Source organism: Perna viridis, chromosome 4 (assembly GCF_037379345.1).
Source record: "Perna viridis isolate PV_CMFRI_1.1 ecotype Kerala chromosome 4, ASM3737934v1, whole genome shotgun sequence".
NCBI classification, from domain to species: domain Eukaryota; kingdom Metazoa; phylum Mollusca; class Bivalvia; order Mytilida; family Mytilidae; genus Perna; species Perna viridis.
In genome coordinates this window covers 38,223,417-38,235,626 of record NC_142448.1, presented here as the reverse complement: position 1 = coordinate 38,235,626, position 12,210 = coordinate 38,223,417, and the positions used below count along the sequence as shown (strand labels likewise).

Sequence of the window (12,210 nt, the reverse complement as noted above, 5' to 3'; positions counted from 1 at the left end):
GAGGTCTTTTTTATGTATTTTGTTGTTGTTGAGTAATTGTTTTCCATCTCTCAGTTAAAAAGCAAATGCCATCATCTCATATTTAAGCTCATTCAGAATTGCTTTGTGCAGGGATGTAATCATCTCTAACAAGAAAATGTAAATCAGCCATCCTCAGGTGAATCAGCAAGTCACTGTTGATCTCACAGAGATATGTAGCTCTTTGCATTTTCTGAAAATTGATTTATTAAAATAAAAGACACATTGCTTTGTATCTTTTACAGATGGTTATAATTTGGTCAGACATTTTCAGTTTGTTTGTAAAGATGCAGATTTGCTAAATTTGTCTAAAAGAAGCAACATTTTTTTGTTCAGAGAGAGTAATCAAGGGAACCAAGGTTATAGCAGTAATCAAAAGAATGTAATCCATGGACAAAAAACAGACATGGAAAACAGACATAAACAATAAAGAATATAAAGTAACTAAAATCATACATACAAAGTAATGAAAGCAAATGAGCAACTCGGACTCCACTAAAAACTAGGAGCATGGACCAGGTGCACTGGTAGGGTAAGGATGCATAAACATCCTTAATCCAATCTTGATCAAACCACAATACGTGGCATACGTTCTCAATTTTTCACAGTTATTTCTCTCGCTTGACAGTGTGAAGTGATATGTATGTTGCAAAATTTTCACCTCTCAACCAATCTGAAGAACACAATTGAAAGGTTAAAATAGTACAGTAGCTATGGGTATACTAAAACACCAGTGCTCATAGTAATAAATTGGATTATTTGGGAGATATGTTAGCTTTCAGACAATGTAGGATGTTCTATAGAGCCAATTTCTGTTTTACAAGTGAGAGAGAAAAAGACTTATCACCTATATCCTCTTACACCATTGGAATCACAAAGACTAGGCATCCAGAGCTATTAAAACATAGTGCTATCTGAATAGCCTGATAAATAGCCCAAGACATGACGTTTTTATTGATAGCTGCTTTGTGGAGGTCGTAACTAATTTAGCAACTTAGGAATGTCGTGTTTGGAATACAATGGTGGAAGTTTTATTTAATTGTCTTGTAATGAATAAATGGTCCTTTTTTCCTGCTTTTATGTGAAATAAAACAAATCATTATCGGCTTTTCCTTGTAGTCTGTATGGCTTCCATAGTTCTCTTAAAAGTACGCCAAAGTACATTATCATCATTATAAATAAAAAGCCGTCATTTTTTTCTTGTTTTTCTTTCTTTCCAATTGAAGTCAAGGGCGAAATTGTCACGATATGTATATTTCTAAATGTTGACATGAGAAGTCATATTAAAATTTTACTTGTGTTTTGCTTGTGTCACTATACTTGAACTCTTCAGTGTCCAAATAAACAGAATATATGTTATTTGAGTTGTTTAATCAAAAGTTAAATTAAAATACCCAATTTTTACATTTTTTTATTGGTTTCTAGTAAAAGTCCTGTAAGGCCTTCTTTCTTTTCTTTCCTCGTCACTCAAGACCCCTTTATCTTCATGGATCAATTATAGATTGAATGGAGATCATGTTTCAAAATGTGCATAAATGTGGATAGGTCAACTTACAGAGTTATCTCCCGTAATTTTGAAATCTACAGTGCATTCTATATAATTTTTATCTCCTAAGAGCACAGATTATATGAAAAACCACAAGTTAATTTCTGTTTACTATGACATTTCAAACAAAATATCAAAAATAAAAATATGTAGGCTTTTACCCATGAATCACATTTTGCATGATCCTTAGCTGGAGTGTTACTTAAATACTGTGAAAGCATGATTGTTTGAGAAGTACCAAATTTCCAGGTTTTCCATGGGTTTGGTAAATCATGATATAGGGTTCTTAATGAAGAAGAAATTTCACCATTTATTTATATGATAGAGTTGCCAAATCTACAAATTTGAGAATCTAAGAAGAACTGATAACTATTCCCTCAATCACAAAATTGGTATCCATGAATAAAAGAACTTTCACAGAAGTTCTTTGCGATATCATGCTTAATATAAAGGCAAGTTAGTGTTTTAATTGTCCATTTTTAATGATAGTATTGGGCTAGTATCTCATCTAATCCAAATATCAAAATATACTGTCACCTCCTTGTATTCAACCAAATTAAGAATTACAAAACTTGTTTTTTTTATAAAAGTTTTGAGCCTTTTGTAATATCCTCAATTTTCCTTTTTCTATTTTTACAGCAGTACATCAAAACAACCGCCATCTAGTGAGAACAAATGAAGTTGCGCCTATTATCATCCATAATTGCAGAGAGGAGTTTCAGCATGTCTCAGACTTCAAAGAGCCTATTGTATTTGGCAGTATTGCAGAGGGAATGCCTGAACATCCACTTATCAAGGTAAAGCCATTGAATTGGCCAATCAAAATGGCCTTACACTGCGTATCACATTTGTATGATCATGCGATGAAATCATAGTGGTCCTATTATTCCAAGGAAAGAAAAATCAACTTTGGCTGCATTCAAAATTTTGTTTGATTCCACTATTGCACTCCTTTCATTCTGGTAGATTCTTCCTGTGAAATTGTGCATTCTGCATTGCAGAAATTTTACAAGGGTAATTGAAAAGTACCTGATACTGATTTGATGAAGCTTGCAAATGCATAACAGTCTAGATTTGGAGTAGAAAAATTAAGCTCAGCAACATGTACATTTGTTTCATGCAAAAAGGTAAAATTCAGAGCTTAATTTTGCACAATGAAGTATTTTATCTGCAGTTTTTATTGAGAATTAAAAAGAAGCAAGTCCCAAGTTTTATTAAAGTTTGCTCCTTTGTTTTATGTTGTAGATCTGTCCGTCTGTCTGTTCACAATATAAAAGATTTCTGAGCATTTCTTGGACCTCTGTGTTCATGGTAGATGGTAGCCACAAAGTCATATACTAGTTGAATTTGAATGTGGCTATTTAAATTTTGAGGGTGACCTATTCAAGTACAATGGATATTATCCATGAAGTTTGTATTTGCCTTTATTTCTTTAACAGTGTGGCTAATGCAAAAAATTATACTACCACTAACACAGGACCTAATGGTTTCATGTTTGGTATATGGTCTGGATATGCCCAAGGACTTAGGCCAAAAAAAAAAACTCTGTCTTTCCCTGCCGACCCTGAAATTTTTTTATGGTGTCAAAAAAAACAAAAAAATACGGATTTTTGGCATTTCAATCATTGATTTTTTACTAGATTCACCTTGCTTTGCAGTGTGGAGGTTCAAAATTCTTAAAAAGAAATGAAACATGGCAGTGGCTGCGGCAAGTTGAGATTTCAACTGTGTCTTAATAGAGGCACCAAAACCATTAGGTTTCGATGTCCTACAAATTCATGCATTTTTTCAAAAAGAAAAAAAAAAACCCTACCTACTGATCCTAATTTCAAAGGGCATGATACTGTAAACACATAATTTGTTTTGGGCCTTAAAACCATGTCTCCTATTTCAAGGTTTCTTGCTCAAATTTTTTCTGTTTTCAATGCATCTTGCTGATTGTATATGGGGTTATTCCTAGCACAATTAATTCCGGGAAAAACGAAAACATTCATGCAGCCCTTTCAGCATAATCCTATAAGATGAGAACAAAATACATAACTACCTACCCAAATAAAAAAATTACAGCAGTAATAGTGCTAGCAAGTCAATCTTAAAAAAAATATCGGTATTTTTTTTTTTAATTATTGGGGAATGGAAATCAAGATAAAGTTGAAGATGCATGATTAAAATACTGAGTAGACTCCCCCAGTGGTGACTTGCTGTGCGTGACTTGAGGTTTGCCCTCAGTCTGTCTTTTTTTTTTGTCCTTTAATCTTTTTTTTATTATACAGTGCACTCCGTACTAATGTTTCAGTTGCAGATTATAACTATATTTGTAACTTTTACATTTAAATGCAATAGCAAGATAATAGAAAATGATATATTATATTGTGGCCCCTTGGTGATTGAATATTTTCAATGTTCACAAGACCATTTACAATTACATAATAAAGGTCTCCTCACATTAAGATCCCCATTCTTAATTCATCTTCAATAACATGGTTTCAATAGTAGCTATCAGCATGCAAAGAAAATTGATAGAATTGGTATCTTTTAATGGATATTTTGAGGAATAAATTACTATTGCATCGCATGGTAATAATGTTTACGCCTTACAACAAAGATTTAGAGTATATGAAATTTCAAATAAAAGTAGCAAATCACAAGGCATTGTCGCCTAATATCCCATAATGCCATTAGAGATCTGAAGGGACCCATTTACCGATCTTTTGTTGCATAACTTTATTGTCTTCCACAGCAATAGTTATATAGTCTTTATTAGAATGGCTTTCAGTACATTTGTATATGATGCTAGTATTGAAAGCTTTTGTTTGTAGTCTGATTAGAGCTTTGATGAGTTACTAAGTACATTTTCAGTAAAGTGTTCATTTCATCTAAAATATAGTTCTTTGATAAATCTTGTCTGTTAGTTTATCAACATTAAAGGTCGATTCTGTACAAAAACTGACTGGAAACTTTTGTTGTGAACAATTTTTGTTCAGTACCATTGCATTCTGTTTTCATTTTGACTTAAATATCAGTCTCTGTAAGAATCAGTCAGTGGGTGAAGCAAAATAGTCAAATTACACTCTCAAAATTTCATACAATATACTAATAATCCACTACTTTGACTATTTATACCATCAAAATCGAAGAACAAAGAAAAGACTCTCCATATCATTTTGTTAAAGTATGTTAAAATTTCATTGAAATGAATTGAAAATTTTAAGGGCAGATAACCAAAAAATTTCAATTTTCCAAAAAATAATAATAAATGTACCAGCATATAAAAGCAATTGGATTTTTTACTTCATATGTCCCTATAAAAGAGGACAAAGTCTTCAAAAATTGATATCAATTTAACCTTTGACCTTAGAAGCACTGAGAGCCAAATTTCAGTCTAACAGGAAGTTAACCTGTAATACATAGTAAGGATATTACATGTAACTATAGTTTCATAGCTTACATCATAAAGTTTTGTTAACTAATAAAGAAACATAAATCCTAGTTGATGTAAAACTGTATAAGGCATGAATAATAAAAATATCAATAGGTTTAACAATGTCCTCTTGACTGCCTCATATTTTGGACTTTATTCCTTTTACAATCAGTGTATGAGGCTACTTTAAAAGCAGTATTGAACTAATAAAACCTTTGTTGACACAGCTGTAAGTGATGGTCAAACTTGTCAACTATAAATGAAAATATAACGGCTGGTCAGTCTCCCGGGAAATTGGCTAAATATTGATCATGGCAGGTTGTAAAAGTGTATTAGTCCTAAGCTATATGTGATATAATGAATTGCCATTTTAATGGTTGCAAGAAATTAAAAGCTGGTCCAAATGGTTTATCAATTGAAGTCGTGACAATGTTATTGGCTTTCCTAACATTGGTTTACAAAATCAATAGCTACGATAACTTCTCCGATTGTGGTCATCTAATGACAAGCTTCAAGTTGTCATCTTTATGATAAATTGGTACTCTTAGCGGAATTGGTTTATTACCTCAAAAACAGAAAGATTATAGATAAGGCTAGTCTTAACTCAGAGGGTTAAAACAATCATTTATCTTCTGCTTTAAAATGAAATTTGGCTATTTCAGGTCCAATTTTTTATTGTTTTGATTCTTTTGTAACTGTATATTTACTTCTGATTTTTGACAGTGTTGGTTTTTTACCCCTCTCCCTTCCCCCACTGCAATATATAGGAATCACCTTACCTGCCTGCCTGCCTGCTTGCCCGTTTGCCAAATGACCCGCCAGTCCATCTGTCCATCTGTCCACATTTCTTGTCAGTGCAAACTCCTCCTTAATTGCTCAAAGGATTTCAGTGCAATTTTATAGGAAGGTTTGGCATCATATGTAAATCTGCATGAATTTAGTAAATGTCAGACGACTGTAAAAGGAGATAATCCAGTTAAAGTTTTACATGTTAAAATCTTGTCATCGCAATTCCTCTTATACTGCTCAAGGGCTTTTGATAAAACTGCATCAGAAGGTCGGGTATTATATGTAGTTATGCATGAAGGGATTTAGTTACTGTCAGGGGACTTCAGAGGGAGATAATTTAACTTTTGGGTTTATGTGTTAATGCCCCTTAGTCACAACTCGAGGGAATGTAATGATATTTTATATGAAGGCATTATATGCAGATGTCTATGAAGGAATATAGTGACAGTTACTGCCAGAGGACCTTAAAGGGAGATAATTGAAATTTCATGTTATGTGTAACTTCATTTGAAGCAGGGGGTATTGTCTTTGTGAGCTTGCACAGTATTTATAGTTTTTATCTGCTTCCTCAAATCATGTTTATGTTAATAATATAAAAATAGTAGATGTAGTATGATTGCCAATAAGATAGTCATCCACCAAAAGCCAAGCCACAAACTATACTAATTTACAAGTATTTAAATTTCTCAAATTTTACCCCACAAATAGGCCCAAATTTTTGTTTTGCTCACACAGAAAATTGAAATTTACATTTATTAAAATATTTACTAACATTTAGAGGTTGTAAATGAGTTTTAGGCCTAACTTGAGAACATTAGTAAATGTATATATGGTGAAACTAAATAACACCGTAAAAAATACCAAAACCTGTAATAACTAGAAACTTTTTAAGGCTCCCTACATCAGTTTTAGATAATTTTTTTTCGTAGGTAAATCAGACACCTATCAAAACTAAGCACATGTTGAAGTCCAAAAAATGTTTGGTTTATACAGGTTTTTTTTTATTATTCAGGGTTTGGTTCAGACAGTTTTTTTTTATTATTCAGGGTTTGGTTTAAATAGGTTTCACTGTATAGGCCATTTTTCATTAGACAGGTGTAAGTTTTGTAATGTAATTCTCTTTATATCTGACTCTCACAATTCATGGTACTTACTGTTAATGAGAAATCTGTATGCATCTGGATGTTAGATAAGGACCCATTCTCATAAAACCATGGAGTCATGTGTCGAGACTTGCATACCCTAATGAAGAACCTATGCATGCAAAAATAGAGTCAAGTTTCTTTATTTTAAATTGAACAAGGAAGGGGGACATCAATACTTGTAGCAATTTTATTTTCATTTTCCTCGAAGAATTGTATTTCTGTAAACACTAGTCTAGAAGTTTTTCTGTCAATTTAATTTGGCATTTTCATGCCATGTTTTAATGAAGACAAGCGATCATTTTACATTTGTAGACAATACTATACTAAAAACCTGGTATTAAATTTCTTATTTTAAATTACCAGTTACTATTCTGATAATGTGATCTTTTTAGATGAAAATGTAATTACTTAGAGAATGGAAATCTTAAGACCAAATGTCTGAGATCATTATTAACTTAGTGATGAAGACATACCTATAATACATAGTTGATATTGTTAAAGGATGGGAGGAATTAACTTTCAGGATGTCTAGTTCTAAAGTACAGGCAATATATCCAAATTATTTTTATAGGTAATACTGTATGGTAGGTGAATTTCCTGGGATGCTGATATTGTCATATTTTTAGCTATCTGTTTAGAAATTTCTCAAAATATGCAGTCTGGGATTAAGTACTTTGTGCACCACTAAGCATGTGCCAAAATATGAAACACCGTATTTTCACCATAAAAATTACCAAATTTTACAACTGCCAAAGTAACCCACCATGGCATACAATCAACTATACAAGAACTTTTCTTCATGGGATTTCTATTTTCATTGTTTTTCTGATTTGGATAAACCACAAATTCAAGTTCCAAACCAAATCTAATGTTCTATTTGAAAATCTAGATGGTTTCATGACTTCAATGAATTTTTAAAAAAAATTATATATCATTAAACCTAGTCGAAGAAATAAAAAATAATAGGATAATTGTTAGGAAAGAGTGAATAACCAAAATATTATCACAAGTGCCAAAGAACCCCTAGATTTAACAAGTGAGGGGAACTTATTCCATGTATAAGTTAAATCCTCAAGCGTTCCTGACACGAGTGACTATATTTTGATTATTTATGATAACCAACTGATTATCCTATTTATTATATAGATTTTCTTCATATTTTATCAATATTTTCAACATGAATTTTAAATTCTGTGATTGGCGGATTGATATCAAAATAGTGACAGAAAATTTGAGAGTGAAATTACCGAATTTATTTCACAGTGTGAATTATTGAAATTTATTACACTGGGAACATTTGTTAATCACTGCTATCTATATAATAGTTGGATATATTTTTGTACTCTTGTAACATATGGCCTATAATTATTCAAGATTTGATATCATTCCATATTGCTATCAAATTAGTCCATCCGTAAGTCTATCTGTAAACACTTTTCTGTAACAGATTTCTCATTTTCATTTGAAGAGAATTTTATACCAACAGTTCTCCAGATTTGATAGAAATGGTTGAGAGAGGGTATTCTTTGTACCAAGTATTATGCAACATCTTTTTTTTAGTTTGTATTTTACATCCACTGCATTCAACTTTAGAAACAGAATGGAATTTCTCGGATCTGCAATGGAGGTTTATAAAGGAAAACATTATTCTTTAATATGTCTCTCCAGCTTTGCCCTGTTTGTCTGTCCATCACACTTTTGTAACTGCAACGTCTCAGAAACCACTGCACCAAATTTCATGAGACTTTGTAGCTAGTCAGGGTATGATATGAAATTATGCATATTACAAAAAATTTAGGATCAACTGAATTGTCTGGAAGTTGTACCCCTTTGAACTTTTTAATGGGGGAGACTTTAATTTTAAAATTGTTTGAGAACCTGGAATAATTCAGTACAGGGAAGTGTCTGTTGAAGTATTTGAGCATGCTAACTAATGGTCTTGAACAGATTCCATATATTGTAAACATATTCTTAACAGTCTACAACATCAAAGAAGTTCCTGAAACCTATATTTTTTTTTCAACTGCTGCCTGAAGCATTGACACATCCTGCATTTGTTGATATTTATACTGACTTTTTGTACATTTTGTTAATGTGTCTTTTCATGCCCTGAATACAACGGAAGACATTACACAGAAATTCAATTTTAATGAAAGCGTATTGCTTGTAAAAGCCTCTAAACCGAGATTCATTAGCTTTGAAGCAAATTAAGTTGGAAATGACGTGACAACATGCCATGGTTTTTGCTGATTGATTTGAGAATAAGGGGAAGTAATTCTGTAAATACCAAAAAGAAATGATTTGAGAGTCAGGGGAAGTAATTTGAAAGTATCAAAAAGAGAAAGGAAAATTTAGCAATGATAATAGCTATTTTACAATTTTTTGATGATTTGTAGTATGAATATAAATGAGCATAGAATGCATCTTTTAATTTTATATAATGAAAAGTAGCAGTTGAGGGCAAAATAAAAAAAAATTTCCTTGAGTCTGACATCCCTTCCTGACCCAATTTTTACACCCTCCCGAAGAGTTTTACTTTTGATTTTCTCGCCTATTTAGTTCAAATTCTTTCAAATTGACAGCTTTTCACTCAATTTGTTAAAAAATGAAATTTGCCTGCCCACCCCTAGTTTTGATAATGTTGCATGAGAATTGAGGAATTTTTTTATTATGGCCTTAACATGGGTTTTCATGCAGTGCTGTTGAAAGTTATCCTGTCGATAGAATTTACATTTATGCAATTCATGAACTAAATTATGCAGCTTGGTTAGTTTAACATGATGCAGGTGTAACCCGTAATATGAGGAACATGGAACCTGTAAGAGAATGAAGTTGAACATATATATATGTATATCTAAAAATCTTCTTTTCGTTATTTTCCCCAAGCATAGTTAGTTTGATATGACACTTTCCTTATCACTAATTAGTGAGACCAGTATAACTTAGTCTTTGTACTTCTGACTTTCTGGCTAAAACCACAAGGACCTACTCTTATGGCATGTTCGAAATTAAAAAAAATATACCAGAATTTAAATAATTATTTAAGACCATGTATTTTAAAGAACACTTTTTAGAGAAGGTACAAAAAAAACCACTTTGTATAATAATGATAATAATAGTAATGATAAAATCTTTATTTCAAGAGGGTTACACAGTTAGTTTACAAGCTAATCTTCCCTGAGGCCCTCACACACACAAAAACTATAACTACTAAAAAAAGACACACAAACAAAAGCTGATTTGACAATATCAGTATGGGAACGAAGCTCCAAAAGACATTGCTTCCTGTCAGATTGATATCAGGCTCTCAGTACTTCCACTTAATTAAGACTTGACTTTGCACTAAATACCATTACAAGGACTTCTCCCCTTTTACTAAGAATCATCCTGTATGTCTTGCCATCATACTATTTGTCCACATATATTGTAAGAGGAAGTCAGCATGCAGTGGTAGATGTTCATTTCCTCTCTTACTAAGGTGGAGTTTCGAACATCAGACCCTGGTACGACCGCAGCATGTTGAACTTGGGGCAAGTGTGGACAGTATTTAAGTTTTTGTCATACTACAGCAAAGGTAACAGTTTGTTATGGACGCAACAACTGGGCTCGCATAAACAAGATGAATATTAGTTATGCATTTTACTGGTCACACAGTGTCTTGAAAATGTCGTCTCTCTCTAAACTCCAGAAAATTCACAAGACAATACATAAACAGCATTGTTTGATATTTTGTAAAATTGGACATGTTTTTGCGATAAATTATCAAACATTTTTATGAGAGTGGCCATGTGATAGTAGGATGTAAGGTATTTTGCAGTTTCCAAGGCAAAACTTTACATCACAACCTGAGTGGACATGCTTGTGAATTTGGACACCTTTGTGGAACTGGACATACATCTGAGTCTTACACATGTAACCAACTAAAAGTTTTACCTGCATGTACATGTAAAGAGAAATCCATTTTAAAACAACTGAGTAGTTTTCACGTAACTTGATGGAGGCTTTGTAGCATTTATAGATGTGCAACAATCTGAAAAAAGAATTGATTTTTCTCCAGTTCTTAGCGATGACAAAATAAGTCCCCATATGAACTTACCAATGCATTTTTTGACATGACAATTATAATACTGAAGTTAAATCTTTTCATAGCACTTAATTGATTTTAATGCTTTTTCGTATTTGACAACCCCACTATAATTTTTTAAATCCTTTGAAAAAAAGACTCAATAAAGAGCTGTCAGGTTTACAGTAAAGACGTAAATTAAATTCCTAGAAAATTAAATTAATATTGGGATACTTTTGTCCTCATATATAACTCATACAATAACATATTCAGTATCTGATTTAGTTTTCTACAATTCTAAAGGCATAAAATTCTGAATTGATGGTATGAGTAAAAATTGTAAATTTTGAATTAATTTAATTAATATGCCAAGTAATGTTTGTTCTATGAATTCTAGGAAAGCAAATATTTGGTCAATTAACAATATCTAACCTCCAGCTTGGACTGGGATATTCTTTAATGTTTACAATTCATTTTATAGGCCTCATTTATTTCAATTTTACTGAAAGCAATTAATTCCAATGATGAATAGCATTACACAAGACTGATGAAGCATATAAACTAGCAAATTTACACAATAAAATTTCAGAAAATACATTTTGCCAAAATGTTGCCTAAAAGCTACATTAAAGCTGTAAATATTTTTTAACTTGTGAAAGAGGCAAATTTTTTTCAATTTTTTATAGGTAAAAAGTCTTAATTTTTATGTTGTATCTGTCGTATTGTTTGCAGTTTGTTATTTTCTTCTCCAACAAAGTTTGAAAAGGGTCATTGTTACCTAAGTACATCCATGGTAGAAGATTTCATTCTAAGATTTTTCAAGTTAGAACATTATCATGATTAAGGTTGACTTTATTACATGGTGGGTGATTCTAGAAAAGCAGAGGACGCTTACCCTTTCAGTGCATCTGTGTCATGCTCCCAGACTAGTGGAATCTGACTTGCTCATTTTCTTTCGTTTCTATGTACGTGTTATTTTAGTTGTTTCACATTATTTGTGGTGTATATAAAATTTCCCTGTCTAGTCTTTACTCTATGAAATATATTCTTTTAATTACCGCTCAAATATTGTTTTCCTTGATTACTCTTCTAATACAATTTCAATATAAGTTCCGACCATGATAAATCTAGAAACTCACCAATGTATGTTTGAAAATAAAATTAAGGGTTATTACTATAGTAAAATCTATATGCATTGTATATCTGAATTAGAAAAACATTCACCACA

The 12,210-nt window shown here is 31.9% G+C and overlaps 1 protein-coding gene across 3 annotated transcripts in view; it reads left to right on the top strand.

The window, feature by feature from the left end:
• Positions 1-12,210, top strand: part of LOC148619999 (paladin-like) — a 98,606-nt gene that overhangs the window by 50,867 nt on the left and 35,529 nt on the right. For all 3 annotated transcript variants that reach the window (XM_088580502.1, XM_088580504.1, XM_088580503.1), the window contains one exon: positions 2,204-2,361. In XM_088580502.1, coding sequence (XP_088436628.1) covers positions 2,204-2,361 — 158 coding nt within the window. The remainder of the gene's footprint in view (positions 1-2,203; positions 2,362-12,210) is intronic.